General features: G+C 37.5%; 4 protein-coding genes across 6 annotated transcripts in view; 2 read left to right on the top strand and 2 right to left on the bottom strand.

The window, feature by feature from the left end:
* The first annotated feature begins 34 nt into the window (after positions 1 to 34).
* LOC107868502 (uncharacterized RNA methyltransferase pc1998) lies at positions 35 to 8,166 on the top strand. 2 transcript variants are annotated; one of them, XM_016715209.2, is made up of 15 exons: positions 35 to 559; positions 1,640 to 1,754; positions 1,919 to 2,030; positions 2,117 to 2,161; positions 2,279 to 2,346; positions 2,456 to 2,510; positions 2,587 to 2,666; positions 2,748 to 2,831; positions 3,188 to 3,301; positions 3,886 to 4,004; positions 4,486 to 4,603; positions 6,056 to 6,180; positions 6,492 to 6,642; positions 6,830 to 6,909; positions 7,680 to 8,166. In XM_016715209.2, the coding sequence occupies exons 1-15, from the start codon at positions 393 to 395 to the stop codon at positions 7,765 to 7,767; spliced, it is 1,521 nt and encodes a 506-aa protein (XP_016570695.2). In that variant the 5' UTR covers positions 35 to 392; the 3' UTR covers positions 7,768 to 8,166. The 2 variants fall into 2 exon arrangements, with proteins under 2 accessions (XP_016570695.2, XP_047266436.1); XM_047410480.1 differs by having other exon boundaries at positions 180 to 559; positions 4,402 to 4,603.
* A 238-nt stretch (positions 8,167 to 8,404) lies between these two features.
* LOC107868503 (protease HtpX homolog) lies at positions 8,405 to 12,568 on the bottom strand. 2 transcript variants are annotated; one of them, XM_016715210.2, is made up of 9 exons: positions 12,241 to 12,568; positions 12,087 to 12,144; positions 10,900 to 10,967; positions 10,196 to 10,375; positions 9,955 to 10,051; positions 9,220 to 9,329; positions 8,986 to 9,119; positions 8,715 to 8,887; positions 8,405 to 8,623 (listed from the first exon to the last, which is right to left on the bottom strand). In XM_016715210.2, exons 1-8 carry the CDS (start codon positions 12,424 to 12,426, stop codon positions 8,752 to 8,754), a joined length of 969 nt encoding a protein of 322 aa, XP_016570696.2. In that variant the 5' UTR covers positions 12,427 to 12,568; the 3' UTR covers positions 8,405 to 8,623; positions 8,715 to 8,751. The 2 variants fall into 2 exon arrangements, 1 of the variants encoding a protein (XP_016570696.2); XR_007054341.1 differs by lacking the exon at positions 8,405 to 8,623 and having other exon boundaries at positions 8,874 to 8,887; positions 8,986 to 9,121.
* A 2,264-nt stretch (positions 12,569 to 14,832) lies between these two features.
* Positions 14,833 to 19,441, bottom strand: LOC107868504 (glucose-6-phosphate 1-dehydrogenase, chloroplastic). Its single transcript, XM_016715212.2, has 10 exons — positions 18,978 to 19,441; positions 17,871 to 18,106; positions 17,658 to 17,752; positions 17,279 to 17,393; positions 16,553 to 16,758; positions 16,303 to 16,452; positions 16,097 to 16,217; positions 15,790 to 16,019; positions 15,497 to 15,697; positions 14,833 to 15,409 (listed from the first exon to the last, which is right to left on the bottom strand). Exons 1-10 carry the CDS (start codon positions 19,156 to 19,158, stop codon positions 15,169 to 15,171), a joined length of 1,776 nt encoding a protein of 591 aa, XP_016570698.1. The 5' UTR covers positions 19,159 to 19,441; the 3' UTR covers positions 14,833 to 15,168.
* A 1,163-nt stretch (positions 19,442 to 20,604) lies between these two features.
* The window catches only part of LOC107871439 (protein odr-4 homolog), a gene marked incomplete at its 3' end in the record, with an annotated part of 5,564 nt that continues 3,398 nt past the window's right edge, over positions 20,605 to 22,770 (top strand). The window contains 2 exon segments of the mRNA XM_047410479.1: positions 20,605 to 20,742; positions 21,314 to 21,440.

Raw genomic sequence — 22,770 nt, 5'->3', positions numbered from 1 at the left:
AAAAAGCACGTCAATGAAAAGAAGAAAAAAAATCAGAGAAGCTAATTATAATACTCCCTCCGTTTCATAATAAATAAATTGTTGAATTTTGGCACAAACTTTTTATTTTTACCCAAAAAAAAAAGAAAGAGCTGATCTTATAATACCTTTTCAAAAGTTGATTGGTTATCGATAAATTTAGAAAAAAATTCGATGTTAATGAGTTGGGGATCAAAACAATTGGATGCCCACCCAGATAATATATATATATGAGCAGGGGCAAATCGGGCATGGGATATATGGATAGATAGCTAGGTTCGCCGGACGGTGAGAGCAAAATAGTGTAGTAGTAGTAGTACATTTTATCGGTTAGTTCCTTCCCGCCAGAGTAGAGAAGACTGCCATTATTTCCGATGGCGCTGAGCTTCAGCTTCTTCTCTCCGGCTCTTCCTATTCATCGCTCAATTATCTGTCAAGCTACAACCACCCTCTCCACTGCTGCTGCTGCTGCTCCATCAATATCATCACCTTCTGCTGCCGCCGCCTTATCCTGTGCTCTCAACTGCTCTCATTTCCAATCGTATGTACACCGAGTTCTGATTCTGCATTGTTGATCTATCTACAATTTTATAGGGGTAATATTTATTTTATTTAGATTGAAAAGGTGAAAAACACAACTAAAAGTATCAGTTTTTTGATATTTATAGCTGAACTATCACGCGTGTGAGTTTTCTACCTGACCTATCACTAACTATCTTAGTTAGCAAAACACACCTAAAGTGTTAGTTGTTTGAGTTTCAGGTAGGAAAAGTGAGTCAACTAATAGTTTAGGTGTGTCTTGATAATTAGTTGGTATAGTTCGGGTAGAAAACTCACACATCTGATAGTTAAGGTATGAAATTCAAAAAATGAAGATGCTTTAGGAGTGTTTTGAATCATTAACTCTTTTGTTTATGTATACACTAGCTAGTAGCTACTGATATATATGCCAACTAATTATCAAAACACACCTAAGATATTAATTATTTGAGTTTCATACCTAAACTTTCAGGTAAGAAAAGTGAGTCATTAATAGTTTAGGTGTGTTTTGCTAACTAGTTAGTGATAGTTCTGATAGGAAACTCACACACTTGATAGTTTAGATATGAAACTCAAAAAATTAAAATACGTTAGGTGTATTTTGAACCATTAACTCTTTTGTTTATACACACACCAGCTAGTAGCTACTTACATATATAGTTTAAGTAGAAGACACATCTAAAAGTATTTCAGTTTTTTGAGTTTCATACCCAAACTATCACGTGTCTGAGTTTCCTAACTGAACTATGCCAGCTAATTATCAAAACACGCTTAAACTATTAATTGTTTTTCATACCTAAACTTTCAGGTAGGAAAAGCGAGTCATTAATAGTTTAGGTGTGTGTTGATAATTTGTTGGTATAGTTCAGGTAGAAAACTCACACACTTGATAGTTTAGGTATGAAACTCAAAAAATAGAGGTACTTTAGGTGTGTTATGAACCACTGACTCTTTTGTTTATATACACACACTAGCTAGTAGCTACTTACGTAAATAGTTTAAGTAGAAGACAGAGGATGGGTAGCTGTGGTACAGTCGGTTAGGATAATTATTGCTTTTTTTTTTTTTTTTGTTTCTGCAGGTGTTCTGGTTGCACGCAAGAGTATGATCTCCATCGTCCAGTAGTAATTGATGACGCTATCGCTTTCTTCCACAAGCTAGGCGTCAAAGATTTTTCCTTTGATACTTGTAGATTAGTATGTGTTTTCATTTTTATGTACTCATTTTACGGCATGCGTCAATCACTACTGTAAGCTAGATTGATTGTAGATTAGTATGTGTTTTCATTTTTATGTACTCATTTTACGGCATGCGTCAATCACTACTGTAAGCTAGATTGATTAACTGTCCTGTCCTGCAGTGGGGATGGAGGTGTCGTGCCAAGCTGGCTGTTCGCGGTTCATCAAACAAGCCCCTAATTGGGCTTTATGAGGAAGGCACTCATAACATAGTTGATATCCCAGACTGTAAAGGTAGGTGTATGGCTTGCTTGTCCTATTCACATATCTCGGTTTGTCTATGCATATACTTATATATAAGTGCAACAATGTTTCTGCAGCTCATCATCCAAACATCAATGCTGCTGTCGAGCTCCTCAAGCAAGGCTTGTTCTTAATCCTGCACCTTATTTTCTTCAAAATTCTCTGGTAATTTATGTGTCCAAATTCAATTAACAACATCCACTGAATTTATTTGTCTTTCACCGTTGGCGTCCCTCCAGGGATAATTGAGTTGAATGTTGAGCCATATGATGAAGATCAAGGCACTGGTGACCTGAGGTATGTTCAGGTGAGCAATACATATAAGTTTGCAGAGCAAAGACTTAAGGTCCGTGAGATAGTTTGATTGAGATTTTTGGTGTTATTTTCCCACTGAGATGGTACTCATTATTGTGCAGATGGCCATCACGACACATGATACATCCCTTCCTATCCCGGAGAGATATAAAAATGGTTTGTACATTTTGTAGTTAATAAGAAGGATTAGGATTGTTCTTTGATGGAGTTGATAAAAAATGTCTCATTTCAGGTAAAGTGCAGGTCTCTTTGGTTTGGAATTCGAGAAGCGAGAATTCAGCCAACACTGGAAAATTAAATGCTTTAGCCAATGTAAGAAAGTGATGTTAGAAATACTAGATTTCTTCATCAATGAATTACATTAATTTTACAAAATTTCACTTGCTAATGTAGTTCCTCTGGGGAAATGGTGGGCCAAAGAGAAAAGTTCATTTAATTCATTCTGTTTGGGCTAATTTCCAGACATCGTCAAATAACGTGAGCAAATCTCTCTTTCTCTCTCTCTCTCTCCCTCTGTCTCTCTATAAGAACTGTTAGTGTACCTATTGTGATATCAGCTATATCAATTGGATCATAGTTTTAAGAATTCTCAAAAGTAAGTTGCCTTCAGCCAGTGGTTGCTTTAGATTACTACACAGATTTTAGTAGATCAGATATTGCGAAGAACAAAATCAATGCCATTTGAATTGTTGCATGCAATGTTTATCATGACTTCTCCTTTCCAGATTCCACTAAACCTTGTCAGCAGCACTGCTAATAGTGAACTAATGTCAGTACAGTGATATCTTGCCAAGAGTGAAGCAGTTTGTTGATATCTTCTTGCTGGTATGCAGATTATTTTCGGAAACAGATGGAGACATTTGTTAGGGGAAAGAGATTTCTGGGAGCACATTGGAGGGATAGATGTCTCTTTAGCTCCATCAAGCTTTGGGCAAGCAAATACGCGGGTAGGACTCCTAAAAATGTATCTTATTTTGTGTTTTTTCAAAGGAAAGATCAATCATATTTTTTACCGTTCTCTTGAGCTCCACCTTAAGTAGCACACATTTCACGGATCAAGCATGATAACAAATTGCTCCACCCTGAGTCTTCTATGAATGAGGTTCAGTTCTCCAGAAAATTTAGACACGGCAGGAATAAGCGTCGATGAATCCTTATTAAATGTCACTTATCAAGAAAAAAGAATAGAATCTGTATTCTGTACATTGGACATGTCTTCTTTTGGGTAAATAGCTTAGTTTTGTTCTTCTCTCACCTTCTTCTGTTTCTGGCCTTTGTCTTCGGCCAATCACAACTTCTGACCTCGTGATGGCATGTTGTTGATGATTACTTTCTTATTTTAGTTTGCACTAAACCACTCAAGGATGAACTAAACTTGGTTTGAGCCACAACACATGCATTTCACTTCTAGGGGCATGTTTCTGATTATCGTTTTTTTCTTATTGTGGTAACCAACCACACTACCTTGACCTATTTTCACATTGCTATACCGTTTTCCCTCAATTTTACTTTATTGTTTGTCATTGTTCAGGCTTTTGATTCTTTGCTGCGGAAGTTACAGAAATATGTCCCTCAAGGTGCATCAGTTGTTGATCTGTATGCAGGAGCTGGCGTAATTGGGTTGTCTTTGGCTTTTTCAAGGAAATGCAGGTCGAGATAATATTCCTCTGTCCCTTTTAGACCTACTGTCTGTTTTAGTCAGTCGCAAAAAGATTAATCTTTCTGGAAATGGAAAAATCTATCATATTCAAAAATCGAAGTTAACATTGGGTAAAATCACTTCGTATTTCAATTATTTTTCAATGCATATTATTTTGAATTTGATGTGACATTTTTATACCATTTTCATTTCTCTCTCTCTCTCTCTCTCTCTCTCTCTCTCTCTCTCTTTGTGGATAAATACTTGTTCACATCTTCTAGGTATAATTTTTAACACATCTATAGCAAACTCAGATCTGATATCGTGTCTGAGGATAACATGTCTGAGCTTTCCTCATTGAATTTGTGTTTAAACTTTAGAGTCAACTAAGTCAATCAAATTTGACAGAGTCGGTTTCAAAGCACTTTCAATCAATTCTCTTAACTTCAACTGTAAAACTTCAAGATTCCAAAGAAGTAGTTTTCTTCTTAGGTCAGTTAAATGTGTTGAGGTTAACAAAGAGTCCAGGCAATCTTTTGAGAAGACAGTGGAGCGCTTGCCTACAAATGTCGAAAGCAATATCAGCTGGCACCATGCAGACGCTTCAATAGTAAGTCTGAACAAGTCAACTACATATCAGTTTCAAAGAAAAAAAGTTAATTGCATATGTCATCACAAACATATGGTTTTATCACAAATATGCACTAGTCACATAAACTTGTCTGCATTTTCACTTGAATATATGGTTTTTGAGATATATTCATGTGTTCATACTGAGAAACAACTGTTTAACATGTGCACCTTCATATAGATTTTTTTCTTGCAAGTATAATATAATTACTTAAAGAATAAATAGGATGTAGCATTACAAAATTATGTGGGACATACTTCTGTAGAAGCATGACCATCTACTTGTAATGCACCCTCAGCTAAGACTTGTAGACAATGGTATTTCAATCATGACACATGCCTACACCTAGAAGTCCTAAGCAGAGCACTGCATATGTCCTACACTGATACTCCAAAGGGATCTGCTTATTGTGAAAGGCTCTATTATTACTTACTTTCCGTACAAACGGCAGACCTATTAGCTCATCCCATTTCAATAGACACTTTTCCCAATTGTACCCCTGACTATCTTGGATGAGCTATGGCAATTGAGTAGGCCATGCATCAACCCATCTTCTCATCAAGCTGTTTGGACTGTATATTCTGCATTAGTAACATAGAAAAACAGCTTGATTAAGTGGAGATTCCCCATTTCAGAAGTCTTGTCTTAGCAGTCAATCTGGTCCTACATAAAATCCACAAAATGGAGCTACATTGTAAGATGTGATGTTTTCACCGATAATCGTATTCCAATCAACCTTAGCCGCTGTCATCCTCAAATAGGTACTTTGACTGAGAAACTGGATGCAGTTCTGGAAATTACCTCATCGGTCCTCTATGATTGGAAGAACTGCTTTAATGAGTCTTCTAAATTAAATTTTCTTCCACTTGGTCTGTTCTGTTTTACACGACGGTGAATTTAGTCACAGTGGAGTAATGTGCAAAGCCCTAATTACCTTAAACTATTAACAGAACAAGACACACACACACACACACTTATACACACACACACATCTCATTTGGACACTCTAATGAAGTGTGAGCCTTGCTATATCCCACACTGAGATAATAGTTGTGACTTTGGCAGAACATGCGTAGGTTTGTTTCTTCATTCCCTCTTTTTTAAGTTTGGAAAAGCAGTATTATATGGAGACTTGTTGATTTACTCTATAAAAAGTAGGAAATTGGAAAAGAGGTCCTTGCTTCGCGTGGCTAATTAAACAGTATAAGGTTATCATTTATTTGCATCATCACAGTTAACATTATTTTATCTCTTGGACCTCCTAGTTCAATTCTGCAGAGAAACTCTAATGGTGGAAAGTTTGCAGTCTTTATCGACTCAATTTGTTTTAACCTTCTTTTCCAGATGCTAGAACTCCTACAGTGTGATGAATATCTGTATATGATTTTGATGTTGTGTATAAGTTTTCACTTGAAGTTACAACTTGCATAGGAACCAACTTCATGGCTCTTGGGATCGGATGTTGTTGTGGTTGACCCTCCGAGGAAAGGACTGGACCCGTCCTTGGTGAAGGAACTACGGCATGTCTCAGCAATGGAACGCAGAGCATCTAAAAGGTAGAGTGGAAATTCTACAAAGTAAATCGGTTGCTATATTTGAAGGGGAGCCTTGGTGTAGCTGGTAAAGTTGCTGCGATGTGACCAGGAGGTCACAGGTTCAAGCCGTGGAACAACCTATTTTAGAAGTGCAAGGTAAGGCTGCATACAATAGATCCTTGTGGTCCGGCCTTCCCCAGACCTTGCGCATAGTGCACCGGGCTGCCCTTTTAAATTGGTTGCTATATTTTTTATGAAAATTCATGATCATTGATGTACTACAGCATTTGAGGATGTTCCTGTCATTCACTTATGTTTTATGTCTATGTTAGACCTGAAAAGGTCAAAGACGAGAAGAGACCGTGGGTCCTGCGTGCCAGAGAAGCTGCAATTCAAATTGAAAGTACAACTGTACGCGAGGAAAGTCAATCATTGCCTCAAACTCTTATCTATATTAGCTGTGGTTGGGAAAGTTTTAAAGAGGTATATGTGGCCTTCAAATCCATATTAGAAAATTTAGATTGAGATGCAGTTCTCTGAGCTGTGTCTTCATACAATTTTGTTTACTACCATTCAGTTCCATCAAGTTTTTGGTTCAAAAGATGCCATAAAACTTTGGGCACTGAACTATGGCATCTTGAAGCTGATGATATGTCCCCCTTTCATGCAGGATTGCTCGTCACTGCTAGCTAGTAAGGAATGGCATTTGCATAAAGCCCACGGCTTTAATTTCTTTCCGGGAACACAAAGGTTTTGCCTTTCCCTTAGTCCTACAAACAAGTTTAAACTTGCATCTGTTTCAACTAACATTAAATTTCAGCCAACATGGTTACAAAATAACTTCTATTATTTATTATTGTCATTCACATATATGTATGCCAAGGGTCTGCGTACACTCTATCCTCCCCAGACATCACTTTGTGGTATTATAATGATGTTGTGTATTCACGTATATGCATAATAAACACATCTGCTTGAAGGAAGAAACTCTCTGCTGCACAAAGTTTTTGAATGGTCTTCCAGCATATTGTTCTAGTTGGGAGAGAAACTAAAATACAGAGATTCTCTATCACTGCTCACAAATACTGACATTTGAGCTCACATCACTTCTATGTGGAAATTGCCACTCAATGTAGTGTTAGACGTGTTTAAAGGACTTAGTAATTTTGACTATACCTGTCATAAGGACATATCTAAATTTGAGATTGTGCATTGGTGGTCACTGATTGTTGAGAAAATGTAATATGTAGCTCTCAATTGTAACTCATCAATCCCATGGGAAGTAGCAAGGGAATGAAAGACATTGCGGAAATGGTTGAAGTGCTGGGGTTCATTGATGCTCTCTAAAGAAACTTAAAAAGAATTTTTTTTCCTCTATAGACGATTTTTTTGTTATCTTTTCTTTTTTGAGATCCCAGTCCCTTGCTTTGTTGGTATGTGATACTCAATTCTTAAATGCTTTTGCTTGAATCTTCATTCCTCTGTCTGCTTAGGCGATTTTTTAATGTAACTGGATGCAGTATTGAGATTCTAGCCGTGTTTAAACGAGGCAGAGGAGAAAGCACCAAGAAGAAGAAATCAGGAAAAAAACAAAAGAGACCCCACTGAATAATTCAGTAAAAGAATAGGACAACGTTGAAGCTCGTATTCAACTGAAGTAAATTACAAGGAAGAGAAGGGTTGGAAGGAGAAGGCTTCGCGCTGATATATTTTCCAAGGCACAAGATCAATCAGTATGATCGCTGCTCTTGCCTTATGGGTCCAACTGTAGTATAATTTACTCATGCGGAAGTCATTTGGTGCGTAACTAAGAATGTTTTGTTTCACTCATTTCCGGTCTGACATCCGTAGCATTGTATTTGCAAGAAGCAGAGAGTTTTGCTAAAGGTAGAGAGAGATTCATGAATTCATGTATAGCAGAAAATAATCTGTTTGGTCTCAATTGTTTCTTTTCTTATTTTTCTGATGTTTTGCATGATGAAACTAATATAGTCAGTTTTAGAGTCATAGCTCTCAAATGCAGGATGCTTGTTGCTGCTGGCCAGTTTTATATGTTGATGATCCTATTGTACAAACATAGTTGATGACTATTTAAATTCAGATCATTCCAATTTACACCAATTCCCATTATCTGCCATTGACAGGCAGGACACCTTTCTTTGTCACCTTTTTATTCCCATAATCTAGTTATGAGGGAGAGGAAAGTGATCTGCAAAATCTCATCCATGATCGACAGAAATAACACTTGTAAAATAGTTGTGGTTTTGAAGATTTAGAAGACACTATGTTTGATATGAGAGTGTGGAGTGAAATATACATTTATCTTAACATACAGTACTTGATTTTCACATATATATACACACACATATAAGGTTCGAGCTGATAGTCTTGAATCGTGATTCAGCCGGACCTGTTGAACCACTCCCTTTTTCAAATGCCAAAGTAACAGCTCCTCAGCCCCAATCTGGAATTTTAGGAAGAACATATAGTACCTAAAACATTTACAGAAAGCTTTGCATTCCTAGACATTAGTACATAAAGAGTAATCTATATACCTGTATATTTACATGTATTCTTCATTCTCATGCAGCGTTAACCTTTTTGCACAGAATTCACCTGTATTGCGCGCTGAAGAAGAGACCTATACTCTTGACTTCTCGACCATTCATCAATCTCGCGTGCACGTAAAACAGGGAGTGGATGTGAAAGTTGCCTTGTTTGAGCATTTCTAAAGAGAGCATGTTGAAGTTAAAAGCGTTGAAGAAAATAAGAACCAAGAAATCTTCCAAGTCACACTATCTCAAGATATAATACAGCTATATTTACCTAATATACCACCCGACTGGGCTTGATGACGCTTTCTCATAAGAGCGAGCTTGCTCTAAGAACGCATCCACATTCAGTTGATCCGATAGAGATGGGCAGCCGCCAGCTAATTTCATTAGTACCGAAACAACCACCTCTTGTAGGAGCAGGACAAAAGAAGGTAATTCATGCATAAGATTTTCTGATGTGGTTATAATGCCCTTAAACTGAATTTATTATCTGGATTTCCTCTACCTTTGGATCTTGAGCAACAAGAAGCGCTGCGCGATCACATGTGAGTTCTGCTGCTCGAAGCCAGCGGAAGAGCTGTTCTTCTAGTCTATCAGCAATCAAGCCCCCAACACCTGCGGGTTAAAAGGATTTCGAAATCATTTGTAACTAAAATAGGTCCCCTCTTTTTGCTTAAAGCTACACAACTAATCCAAGAAAATGCATACTAAATCTGGTCCTATCCGAGTCCGAGTTTACCCCTTGTACTTTAGACAGCTGAAAGTGGCATCATACGGAGGACCCCCCTTCAAGGTACAAAAAGAGTACGTTGCATATGAGGTTGGTCTTCGAGTTTGAATTCCATACCAGCATTAAGATGAAATGAACTATGAGACCTAACACCCTTAACCATAAAAATTGTGTAGCCTAAACTTTTGGGCAAACAAAGTCCAACATACATGTTGTGAACAAGTTTTCTAGTTTTGAATCATCAAATCTGAAAAACATAAGGATACTTTGACTTAGGATGCAAAGAGACTTCTCTAGACAGATTAACGTTGAAGCATTTCAATAAGTATACGCGATTTCAAATATTTCAACGAATATTTGTTGTTGATAAGCTAACATGATTAACTTACTAAATTGACTTAGGATATCTATTGTTTAACTTCTGCATCGCAACCATTTTGACTGTTAATTAACCAGAAATGGCTGAATTATCTGCATTTCTTGTCATGAAAAGTAGAAAGTAAGTCATACCAGGAAGAGTATAGGCCCCAAGAGTGAGAATATTAGCAAATGTCAACCACACACCATGATCACATTTCAGATGACCTAACTCATGAGCCAAGACAGCCTGGAATAATAGAGGACATAAAAGAGGCAAATCAAACACGTGCAGCAAAAACTAGAAGTCGAAACAGACAAGACAAAAGCAACAAGAGCAGATACTAACAGCAATGATTTGAAAGTTATTGCAAGTACAGTACAAAATGAATACCTGCAATTCCTTTCGACTCAGCAGCTCGACAAGGCTTGTATGAATGACTACAAAAGGCTTTTTACCGCTGACAGCCAGGGTATATGCATTGGGTACAGGACTTTGACGTATATACAAGTCAGGAGCCTCAATATTGAGTATTCTGGCAGCCTCAACCATTAAGTGATGAAGTTCAGGGAGCTGAAAAACATGCTAAATCAATTAGATGAGTCCCTCCGACCTCTTTATCTTCAATTGTAAAGTACATTGAAAACACCAGGAGGCCCCAGTCTAAATAGTAATAATCGTATAATACTAGTTCGTAGTAGTTGATGCAAGCTGAAACAAGAATCCAGAGTAGCTGAAATTTGATGATTCGAAACAGGGAAATTACACTAGAGATAAATTTACAAGGAAGAACGTCTTATTCCTCAAAGATGTGTACCAGTTTAATCACGAAGTATCAAGTAAGTGAGGAAGTGTAAGCTGATGTCGCAGAAGGATAGAACTATCAACCCGTTACACCATAATGAATTACAAGCACAAGAGAATTAAAGAATGGTGTGATTGATAAACACAACTTGGTATTTCAAACAGTGTACGAGAAGACTGTAAAGATAAGTTACTGACGCCACAAAAGTTAAAGAACCATCAACAGGGGGCACACACGGGAAGTTGCATGGATTAAATCATCACGCAATGGTTTAAAATGCAAAATGAATAACCTGATTTTCTGAAACAAGAACTGACGTCCCTATGTTCTCCAGAAGCATAATTTGCTCTGAAACAGTCCCTGCAAGAACATCTTCAGATTAGACCTACTGACTGGCTTCAATCATTTGGAACATAAAGAAGATATTAGTGATTCTTTGACTTAGAAAGTTGTAATAATTTTTTTAAAGAAAAGACACCAAATTTCCACAGTATGTCAAGATGACAGGAAACCAAGAAAGGCACCTTTTTCCAGGTGGACTTACAAGCAACCAAGTACGTCTATTGTCATCATTTTCCATTCACCGTACTGGTTTATGTGATGTTGTGATGAAAGAAAAATAGAAGTGTGATCTCTTTAAATTGTTGTAGACTTAAACTAACAAGAAAGGAAAAAGTGTGACCTCCCCACACTCGAATCCTTTTAAATGATAATCGCTCACACAATTCAACATGTATCACATGAAGAAAAGATGTTGAGTTTGTATGGGGTGAAAATGGCTTAGGTTGGGTTTGGGCCGATTGGGTCAACTTGGGTCGGGTATGAGAGGAACCGGCCCACAACAGCATCATCTCAAGAATAATATCAACACGACGAGACGGCCACTCGGTCAAGGGCGCCTTCGCCCGAGAGTGATCAAGATGGTGACTATGCACTGACAGACAAACGGAAGGACACTGTGTCAGGGATTACAGAAGGCACCAGTAGCCCTCAGCAGAACCGCGTCAGACACACGCTAGTCGACTGACCATTCTCCCATGGCACAAGGACGAGTGGCAGTCTCCTATTAGCCACATGCAATGTTGGCACCCTGTGAATAGATACCCCCTTCCTATTGTGAAGGGATCAGATTTTTGCTCATTCTTATCCTATAAGCTCCAAAGTATCTCTACCTTGACTGTTTTCTCGTTGTTACACTCGAGCTCGGTTACATCCTACCTATATCTGTTAGGCCTTAGCACTCACCTTTCGTTGTAGGTTGTTCTTTATCTTGCCGTTGTTCAGTTTGTTACTTTTCCGCAGACGTTTACTACTAACCCGAAGCTAAAACCATAACACGTGTTCTTGACCCACAAACAAATCCAACAGTCCCAAATCAATAGTAAATAGAGATAAAAGTTTCAATCTTTTTATCCGAAGCTCAAAGTTGACTTATAAAACAAACAAATCTTTACATGGAGTAATAAAGCAGTTAGTTACCTAGTAAGGCTTTTCCAATATCATTGAGACCAGGTATAGCTCTCAAAAGCAATGTATTCTGAAAAGGCAATTATTAAGAAATAAAAATCAAATAAATTTGATATAGTTGTTGGGGAGGCAGTGAAAAACAAGAATGATGAGTAGTTTGAGGTACCTGTCTGTCAAGAGGGTGTCTAAAATCGTCAGCATCAAGATTAGTAAAGGCTGCTGCAGCTCTACATACAAAAAGGCTGAATCTTTGATTCTTGAATCCACTGCTAACTGAACTAATAATACGAGGTTTAGTGTTACAACTGAGAACTGATGATGGGGAGAAGTAGGGAGGAGGAACAGAAGCCATTGAATATTAGCTGAGACAGAGAGAGAGAGCAATTTTTGGCTTCTTCTGTAATATGGTATTACTAGTTTTGTTGTTCACCACAACACTATTCTTGGTAACCATTTGCTGCCGTTTCATTGTCCCCCAACAGTGTTTTAATGTTGACTTATAAACCAAATTGAAGATAATGTATCTCAATTTATTTGTTAGTTTTTGACGGAAAAAACACTCACCCGTTTGACAACACAGATGGCTCGGGTGGGCCACGGACACACCACCCGAATGTAGTGTATAACACATTGATTTGGCCCCAAAACGGTCGTTTCGCGCCGTTTGACCACCCAGACAACCCCGCTCACCATGTCGGCCCACACTTCCCGCTCCTAAGCCTGGAGCCCCGATCGATTTTCAGCACAAAACACGTGCGGGCCCCGGGCACACCTCCGGAATCGTAGGCTATAATACACCGATTTAGCCCAAAAATGGTCCGTCCATGTTGTTTTGCCCGTTTGACCACCAAAATCGCCCCTCCCACCCAAAAGCCCACACTCAATCGCTCATCAGCCATCTTAGGAGCCCCAAGTCGATTTTCGGCCCATTAACCACGACCTCGCCCGTTTCGTCCGTTTGACCACCCAGACGACCTCGCCTACCACGCTGGCCCACATTCCCTTCTCCTCAGCCTGCTTGGAGCCCCCAGTTGATTTTTGGCCCAAAACACGTGCGAGCCCCGGGCACACCCCCAAAAACTTAGGTTATAACACACCGATTTAGCCCAAAAACGGCTCCGTCGGTGCCATTTCGCCCGTTTGACCACAAGACGGTTCCGACCACGACGCCAGCCCACACTCTTCCGCTCCTTAGCTTTTCTGAGATCGCTTGATCGATTTTTGGCCCAAAACATGCTCGGAACCCAGCCAACCCCCCGAACCCGTGGGGTATAACACACGATTTGGCCTGAAAACGGCCCGTTCGCATCGTTTCGCCCGTTTGACCACCTAATATGATACTCCATCTTGTTATCAATTAAGCTATCAGAAAAATTCGATCTTTAAAGAAGAGAAATTCAATTTCAATATTAAAAGAAAAAAGACAGTTAACAAAATATCTATACTAATCTACACATTAACTATCCGTTTATAAAATTGAACTAACTCCAAAATAACTACCTTTTCCACCCACTTTCATGTTTTCTCAGTTTAATAAGCGATGAATACATTTTATATATATATATATATATATATATATATATGTGTGGCCAAATCACTGTTGGGCTTCTGATACTTGCAAGCACATTCAACCGGATCATGTAGAAAGAAATGAATTTTTGATGTTCCTAATTGATCTCTTCTTTACTTTGTATTTGTCTGCTTTCAGATGATCAAATATGTCTCTCTCTGCTGCAATGCAATACCTAATCTTTTTCAATTACAAACGTTTCTCTTTTTATAATGTCCTCCTATTTTAGGTGGTATGAAATTCTGCTTTCTACAAAGAGATCAAGTTTCATAGGAACTGATGATACATTGTTTTATATCTAAATTGTCTATCAAGTAATTTACATTCTGACTATTTTTTTTTTTTGTGCGACTACGAAAACATTTTCTTTAAACAAACACAACTGTAAATGATAATGACTCGTGCTGCCACTTTCTTTAACAATCAGACAGAGATAACAGCTGAGTCAATTAGTAGTAAACAATTTTCTTCATCACAGGCAGGCTGGCCAGAGTGTGTTGCCACCATTTTCAGTGGGATCAAATTCAAAACCTGGAGATGCCTTAGCTGCAGCTTTCGCTGCATCGCGATCCATTCCTGCACCTCTTGCAGCAGCCATCAAATCCAGAAAAGCAACCTCCCAAGTGCTGCAAAGGACTTTGGAAAGTGATGAAACGGCTCCCATAGCTTCTCCAGACCCCCCCGCACTGATACTGATGTTTCTGACATAAAGTCTTCGACACTTTCACATGAGATTGGTTCTGAGCATATCGGCTCGGAAGGTAACATAAAGGATCAGTTTCAAGCTGCTCAAGTGATGCAGACAATGATGGTACGGAGGCATCTGCAGGTCAGGACAGTATGAATGCTGCTGATGCAGATGGTGTTTCTGTGGTGGATGATTTTTCAATTAAAAGTAATTTGAAGGAAGCGCTAAGTTGTGTACTGGAACTCAAGTGGAATCTCCTAGTAGAACTGATAAAAAAACTCAATTTTTCATGATAGCTCTGGGTTGGATGAGATTGAAGATAGACAAGTTCAATCTCTATTTGGAGGCGAAGATAATGTTGTTAGTGCGGATAGAAGCGAAGCAGCTCCTACAAAGGAGGCACTCGATGAAACCGATTCTTTAAATGATGCTGCATGTATCAATGAGGAGTTGGTTCTACAGAGGGGAAATATGGGGGATAGTACAAAGCCTCAGAAAAATTGAACCAAAGGAAACCAGATAGCCCCTCTTGAAGCTTAACCAATAATATAGCTTGGAACCAGAAAGACAATGACTTTACTGGTTATTAGATTCTAACAAAGGTAAACTAACTGCTACATGAAAAAGTTGTTCCCAATAGATGTGCATTGGTGCAATAGAAAAAAAAATTATTCCAACTAAAAAAACCAGATTTCCCTCATCTTCGCAACTTCAAGCTTTGCTAGTCTTGATGCTGCAATCCAACTATATAACAAATTTGGTTGCAACATAGAAGTTGTAAGGCCACACCATAGCAATGGCAAAGTCTGCAATGGCAAAGTCTGCAAATTACTTGTCTAAGCAAGATCACCCCATCTTACTTTATATCGTGCTGCAAGGTAATGTGCTCCAATAGGTCCTCGACTGCCATAGGGGTAGCTTTCCGGAACTATTTTCTTATGCTCAAGTTCTTTCAACACTGGTGTGAAAAGAGACCAAGCAGCATCCAGTTCATCACTGCGGATAAAAAGCCTACGTTCACCTTCAATGGCATCAAGAAGCAGCCGCTCATATGCATCAGGGATCTCCCTAGAGTATCTGCAGATAAAGAACAAAACGAAAAGACATTCAGATTAAGATGTTTAAATATGAAATGACGCATTACATATTGTCATCAGTACCTACCTTGCTGAGTAAAGAAGATTAAGATTACTGCGATCCAGTCTCATCCCTAGACCAGGAACTTTGTTATTGATCTTTAGGTATATAGCCTCATCAGGCTGAACACGGATGACAAGCTCGTTCGTCGCCTGGTCTAGATCCGAGCCAAAGTTCTTATTGTATAAATTTCCTGGCACGTGCCTAAATTGTACTCTTATTTCCGCACTGACAAAGGAAAAGCAAAGCAGTCTGAAGTGGTAAGTGAAAAATAAGGATGTAAAAAGGAAATATGTATTTCTCAGATTGGTTTCACTAACCTCCTGGTATGTAATGCTTTCCCAGCCTTCATAAGGAAAGGCACCCCATCCCATCTTGCATTATCTATGAAAAGAGCAGCTGCAGCAAAAGTTGGGGTTAGACTGTCCTTTGGTACAGTCTTGTCGTCGGTATAACCGGGATAAGGAACACCCCCTTTTGTGTGACTTTTGTACTGCCCAACGACAACATCATCAAGTTGTAAAGGTCTCATAGAACGCAGAACTTTTACCTGGCATATAATAGGAATTAGTTATGGAACTAGGAAACAAAAAAATTTAAAATAAACCGGTCAAATAGGAATAAAACCTTTTCATTCCTGATATCTTCTGCATCCAAACTGACAGGTGTTTCCATGGCAAAGAGGGCAAGAATTTGAAGCAGGTGGTTTTGCATAATGTCTCTAATTATTCCATAATGATCAAAATAACTGGAAACACGCATAAAAGAAAGAACAATAAGGTCTGAAATCTAGTACTACACCACCTAAATTTCAACTTCTAAGAGAGAATTACCCTCCCCGTCCTTCAGTGCCAAAATCTTCAGAGAAAATAAACTGCACGTTCCTTATATACTGCCTTGACCATAAGGGTTCAAATATCAGGTTGGAGAAACGAAGGACAGAAAGGTTTTCCACAAGCTCCTTCCCTAAATAGTGATCAATCCTGTTAATGCAAAATAGAAATGAGGATAAAATATACCATTCAAATAATAATGCTTTTCCTTCAGTGGGGTCAAACGCGATTCAACTTCAAATAAATGAACCTGAAAATTTGATCTTCCTTCAAGTACTGCTTAAGTGCTCCTGTTAATGCAGCAGAGGATTCAGAATCACGACCAAAGGGTTTTTCTACAATGACTCTAGTCCATCCATGAGCAGATGATGCGGAGAGGCTTGCACATCGAACAGCATTTATAAAAATATTTGGTGGAATGGACAAGTAGAAGAGACGATTAGAAAACCTTCCAGCCTACAAATGTTATTATCGTCAACATTGAGAATTGCAAGTAAATAGAAATTATACTAAAATTCACCACTCATTACAATTATGGAAAATGCAACAAAGAGATGGATTTCCCCGAAGATCTCAGAAGAAGTCAACAATCGTTAATGTTCTTTCATTTGCCAGGAAAAGGGGGAGAGACACGTAATAGGATGAGGCTGTATCATGACTTACACTGACAAGTTCAACCAAAAAATTTATAATGCTGATATATATACAGAGAGGATGATATTCTATTGACTGGTGTTCATAATGCCCATTCTCATATATAAAGTTCCCGCTTTCCCATTTCCCACATGGTTTTCACGAGTGGGGTTGGGTGGAAAAAAAAAAAAGAATTTGCAAGCCCTTATAGCGCCAACGAAATAAAACAATACTGCACATTTCAGTTATGAATCAGACTAACAGAGGCTTCATTTTATGAAGAACAAACCAAATTATCCCAGAATATAAAGATCGGAAACCACAGGATACCATCCCCAATTACCTCATGTTCCTTCAGTTTTTTATCAAGCTCTGCAAAGTTTTCCTGGGAATCATATTGTCCACTATGGTAGAAACACCTTTTAAGAAACTGTTCCATCTTTTCACCACAATTTTCCCTGAATAAGTTAAGCACAATTATATCAACCCCAGTCACTTTGTTTTAATCATTGCTCGAAATAAAACAGCGATGCCTCTCAATCCTAAACAAGTTGGGATCAGCTATATTAATCCTCATGGATCATGTTTCTCCATTTAAATTCATCTAAGGCCAACATGACATTGCCCGAAATAAAATATGAACAAAAACTAAATATCCTATATGCAAAAAAAAAATTAAAAAAATTGGACTTCTGTATGTTACTGATCAAATCAAATCCCACCTCTTATCTATCCTGCAAGTAAGGGTCTTGCTGACCATGTTCCTGAGTTCATCATCGGTCATCTTACTCCGGGCATAGCCAAAAATAGTGAAATGCTGCATTAACAAAAGGCATGATTTTGTGAGACCCATTCTATGGTATACCTCAAGACAAGTAATGAATGATATAAAATCATCAGTAACCACAACTAAACTGGATAAATATGGGACACACCTCTGGAAGGCAACTCTCATAATAAAGTGCAAAGAGTGCAGGAAATATTTTTTTCTTGGCAAGATCTCCTGAAGCACCAACAACAGTGATACTAACAGTTGATTTATCTTTGTTGCCACCAAAATCAAATGTATCTTTCTGCTTCTCCATTGGAGGTGTAACTGACAAAATTCCATCTTTTAATTTCTTCAAAGGAGTTTCATTTTCATTTTTGCTAGGTGGAGCCGCCACAGAACCTATAGAACATTAAATTCAACATAAGAAAAACATATATATCCCAAAGTAGTTATTCTAAGAACAATGGTACTTGTTTCCCACAACACACTTTCAAGAACAGTAATAAGCAGCAGACTCTTACTATTTCACACAACCAAAAATGAAACAAACTCAAATGTTATGATGTGAACCCAATAAAGACTCCTACAACTCTTTCTTTCATTTTCCTTTTTGTTGGAGAACATGTTCCTACAACTCGGAATAATTGGGACAAAATTTACCAACAAAATGGAAACAATTTATCATTTGTGCAGATCAGGAAACATGGAAGAAAAAAAAAAAAGAAAGGAACTTTATTATGTAAAGTGAATAAAGAATCCTACAACTCTCTTCAACCTTTTATTGGAGAACAAAATTCTTGCCAAAAAGATAATTTTAAAAAATGTTATAGATATAATCTTTTATCATATAATCAATTAATTATGAAAATAAAAGTTACTTATTTATTTCTAGATTACCCTTTCAAGTAAATAACAACCTCGAAATTTCTTATAATTCCAACACGCCCAAACACAACCCCCTTTTGATATGCCCGACAATCTTCATATCAATAATTATCTAAGAAAAGGTAATCATCTACAAGGAGATATTGAGGCCTTGGTTAAGATCGATACCAACAATAATCGAAATACTAAAATTGGTATTAACAATTATGAAATAATTAAGAAAAAAGGACTTTTTTTTTAATCTTACAACTCAATCAAAATCCAGAAAAAACTAAAAAAAAAATCGAAAAATGTCTTTTTTGATTGGATGGGAAACTTTACTAATCAAGGAATAAATTGAAAAAAACAAAAAAAACACAAAGATAATGGGGGCAAAAAAGCGAACCGTCCTGTATGTGAACGGCATTACAAAATGGTGTCTGATTAATTTGCAAAGAGATGTTGTGTGAACCAAGCTTTCTGGAAAAAAGTGTCAAGTTGTTATGATAATTGTAGAACCGAATAGAAGTATTGGAGTAAAAGAAGGCAACTGCTCCTGTGGAAGGAGGAGAATAAAGGGTCACCATTTCTTGAAAAATCTGTATCTACAAATATCTGTATGTATGGAAAATGGGTTTTTCTTAAATACGAAGGGAATGGTTTTTGGTGTAAGAGGACTTGGATTTGTCGAAGGGCTGGTTAGTCTCTTGAGATCTCCGAAAGGGTGTTAAATAATTGTTAATTAAAGTAGAATCTAATCAAAGATTAGAGGGACCAATAATGAAATTGTATCCAATTTTCAAGCTAAGTGCTTCTGCGAAAGAGAGATGCCTGAAAGCCTTTGAAGCTTTGAAGGGGCTAATTTTGACCCGTGCTAAAAATTATATTCTTATAAAATTAATTCGTAGGTCGGGATTTTTTTTATTTTTTTTTAAAGTCGGAGGTATATAGAAAATAACCTCTCTATTTCTTTAGAATTAAAGGTATAAATTGCATATATTTTAACTCCGCAGATCACACTTTGTGGGATATAATGAGTCTGTTATTGTTGCTGTATATCAAATCAAACAGTGTGTGAAAAAACTATCAACATACTTATTAGTACGCCTTATTCAATATTATTTTTTTGAAAAAGGTATGAATATACGGGGTGGTTGAGTTGGTTTGAGGGGGACTTCCCATAACGGAGATCGCGGGTTCAAATATACCCAGTTTGCGAGCTATTGCATAGTGAGGGGTACCGATTTGCGAGCTATTGCACAGTGAGAGATTTACCCAGTGCTCACCATAGTGAGGGGTTTACCCATTGCGTACACAGTGCTCACCACAAAGTGAGTTATTGCACAATGAGGGGTTTATGCAGTTCTCACCACAGAGTGCTCACTCAAAGGACAGAGGCTATGACAGAGGGTGTGCTAACCACAGAACGCTCACCCGAAAGATAGAGGCTACATCTCCTGTGTGATTTGTAAGCTATTACACAGTGATGGACTTACCAGTGTGCACATAATGCTCACCCGAAAGATAGAGGCTACATCTCCTGTGTGATTTGTAAGCTATTACACAGTGATGGACTTACCAGTGTGCACATAATGCTCACCCGAAGGGCAGAGGGTGTAGCGGCTGCGGGTTTGTTGGAGTTTCCAAAAAAAAATGTGCGGTTTTCCCGGAGTTTCAAAAAAAAAAAAATTTAATAAATGATACAAATATATCATGCCTATCAAATTTCAAGGTATATTGGTACCTTTTTCCTTTTTTTTTTCTATATATATATACTCTGCCAAATAACTGTTAAGAGTCGTATGCTTAGAAAATAATTTTTAATTAACCTATTATTTATACAAAATAATTTATTTCATCAACAACAACAACAAACCAGTGTATTCTCATACAGTGAAATCTGGAGAGGGTAAAATGTACGCAATTCATACCTCTACGTCTAAAGAAATAGAAAGATTGTCCTATAGACCCCGACTCAAGACAATTTATTTCATCACTATAATATAAATAATAAAATAAATAATGATGATATTATTATCATTATTATTACTAATATATATATATACAAGGCTCTTACATTTCAACCTGATCATCTTCTATATTGCTGAGCTTGCATTCACAGTTGTTACCTGCTTCACAGGAGAGGGACATTTTCGGCATTTTGTATTTGTGTAAGTGGTGTCAATTTCTGTCGATTGCAATTTTATCGATCCTTCTCTCTCTTGCTTCCATCAATTTCATCCATGGCTACACATAACAAACACTCAATTGATGGCTTAGCTAATTAACTTTTTCGTCATCGTCACACTCTTCGTGGTTAGTTTTTAATTTATACTTTACTATTTTAATTTGGTTGATGGATTTTACTTTTATTTTGGCTTATCTGACTATGCTTAGGTCATAAATTTAGTCTGGTCTGGTATAGCTTTAACGGTGATTAATTTTTTACGTGATTTTTATTTTTCCACCAATTTAGATTTTGGGGGTTAAAAGGGGGAATGGTAGGAATGAGTTGAGATTGCAAGTCAAGTGTTTGATGAAAGTAATAAGCAAGCTTGAGTTGGTTAATTGGAAAATGGAAGTGTGTTCCAAAGAGATCACAAGGAGTATTTTCATTCAATATCGTAGACAAAATTTTACCTGAGGACCGCATATAGTATAAATTTATACAATAATTACTTACCTGCACTAATTTTTCAGTGAATTGACACCCCATATATAAGGAAAAAAAATATTTTGCAGTGAGAGGAAGAAGAGTGGTAATTTGTTTTTTCTCGTAGAGTGTGTTTCCAACAACTTCCAAACACACCAAATTGGCTATGGAAGGTGCATCTTCTCCGACTTGGGAACAAATTGAACTTTCAGAAAGGTACTCTTTTCCTTCTTATATTACTAGCAGCAATTTGGTCATTTGGGTATGTGTCAGTGTGTTCTTCTTCTTTTTTTTTTTGGGGGTCAATTGTTATGCTGAATTGGGGTTTAAAGCAAAGCAATTTTGAATATTTGTAGATATCTGGTGTGTTGTATGTTCCAAGAAGCAGAAGCTTCGTCTTCCTCAGTTATTGAGCAATTGGTTGAGAAAAGTAATGAATTTGTTGAAGACAATTGTGAGTTGGGTGATATGTTGGAATCGGCTGGCATGGTTTTCGTGCAGTCATTGAAAGAACTGGGGAGGTACTCCTTTATGCTACTTCCATTCATGTTGTTATATTAGGGGTCGTTTGGTAGGATGTATTAGAGAAATTAATCCAAGTATAGGATTTTCAGCTTATCTGTATGGGTGTATAACTAAAGAAAACAAGCGATGGTATTAGTAATATAAACATAATCCATACATAGATAAGCATGGTTAAATACAGAACAACTCTTAATACACCAAACCAAATAGTGAATAAGAAATAATTCCAACATATCTAATCTCAACATTACTAATGCACTTTATTTAGTACTATTCTTGTGCACTCTACCAAAAGACTCCTTGCAGTATCAGATAATTAAGTTTTGTTTCACACTTTTTAGAATAACGTTTGGGCACTACAATGTGACTCTAAAGTCGAGAGTTGCTTCATTATTATCTATACAAACTGTATTGGCGGAGGAGTTTGTAGGTCTCGAACGGGTTGAATTGATAAGAGTCTCAACCTATTCCGTAGGAATGAAAATGTTTTTCAAGTAATTAAGTGGTTTCCTTACCTTTTTTTTGTGTTTGGTATGTAAAGCAAGAATTATTATCCTGAAAGCATTTGTATATAATGTAGACAAACACTATGAGAGGTGAGAGTGGTGGGGACAGGGGCTACGGTGGTGGGGAGGACACAATTAATGTGGTATAACACTTGTGAAACTTCTTTTTTCCTACACTATGAGAGGTGAGAGTGGTGGGGACAGGGGCTACGGTGGTGGGGAGGACACAATTAATGTGGTATAACACTTGTGAAACTTCTTTTTTCCTATTTCTACCTGGGAAGTCATTTTCCTCGTTATTAAGGAACTTTTTCTTGAGAAAATGTTCTCCGAAATTTTTGACCAACCGAACACGAGAAAATTGAAAATCATAGAAAATGTTTTCCTCCACACTGAACACACTTATTTAATGTTGTTAGTAGATAGATGTTGATTTTCTACAACAGCAATAACTTATGGTTTGACAGGTGCCCTTTAATTTTGACACTAATATGGTTTTTATGTTTGACAGGACA

The sequence above is a fragment of the Capsicum annuum genome, chromosome 4, assembly GCF_002878395.1.
Source record: "Capsicum annuum cultivar UCD-10X-F1 chromosome 4, UCD10Xv1.1, whole genome shotgun sequence".
In the NCBI taxonomy this organism is placed as follows: Eukaryota; Viridiplantae; Streptophyta; class Magnoliopsida; order Solanales; family Solanaceae; genus Capsicum; species Capsicum annuum.
The sequence above is the reverse complement of the archived record's forward strand: the minus strand, read 5'-3'. Positions and strand labels throughout refer to the sequence as shown.

Excerpts from the sequence above, each read along its gene's own strand:
- LOC107868504 (XM_016715212.2), bottom strand. The coding sequence starts at position 19,158 with ATGGTGACCCTTTATTCTCCTCCTTCCACAGGAGCAGTTGCCTTCTTT. Across the intron at positions 17,394-17,657 it reads ACTTGCAGGATAGATAAGAG|GGAAAATTGTGGTGAAAAGA; the intron begins GTGGGATTTGAT and ends TAACTTATTCAG. Across the intron at positions 16,759-17,278 it reads AAAAACTGAAGGAACATGAG|GCTGGAAGGTTTTCTAATCG; the intron begins GTAATTGGGGAT and ends TAACATTTGTAG.
- LOC107868502 (XM_047410480.1), top strand. The coding sequence starts at position 393 with ATGGCGCTGAGCTTCAGCTTCTTCTCTCCGGCTCTTCCTATTCATCGC. Across the intron at positions 2,347-2,455 it reads GTGACCTGAGGTATGTTCAG|ATGGCCATCACGACACATGA; the intron begins GTGAGCAATACA and ends ATTATTGTGCAG. Across the intron at positions 6,910-7,679 it reads TTCTTTCCGGGAACACAAAG|TATTGAGATTCTAGCCGTGT; the intron begins GTTTTGCCTTTC and ends AACTGGATGCAG.
- LOC107868503 (XM_016715210.2), bottom strand. The coding sequence starts at position 12,426 with ATGGCTTCTGTTCCTCCTCCCTACTTCTCCCCATCATCAGTTCTCAGT. Across the intron at positions 12,145-12,240 it reads GACACCCTCTTGACAGACAG|AATACATTGCTTTTGAGAGC; the intron begins GTACCTCAAACT and ends TTGCCTTTTCAG. Across the intron at positions 8,888-8,985 it reads CCAGTCGGGTGGTATATTAG|AAATGCTCAAACAAGGCAAC; the intron begins GTAAATATAGCT and ends TGCTCTCTTTAG.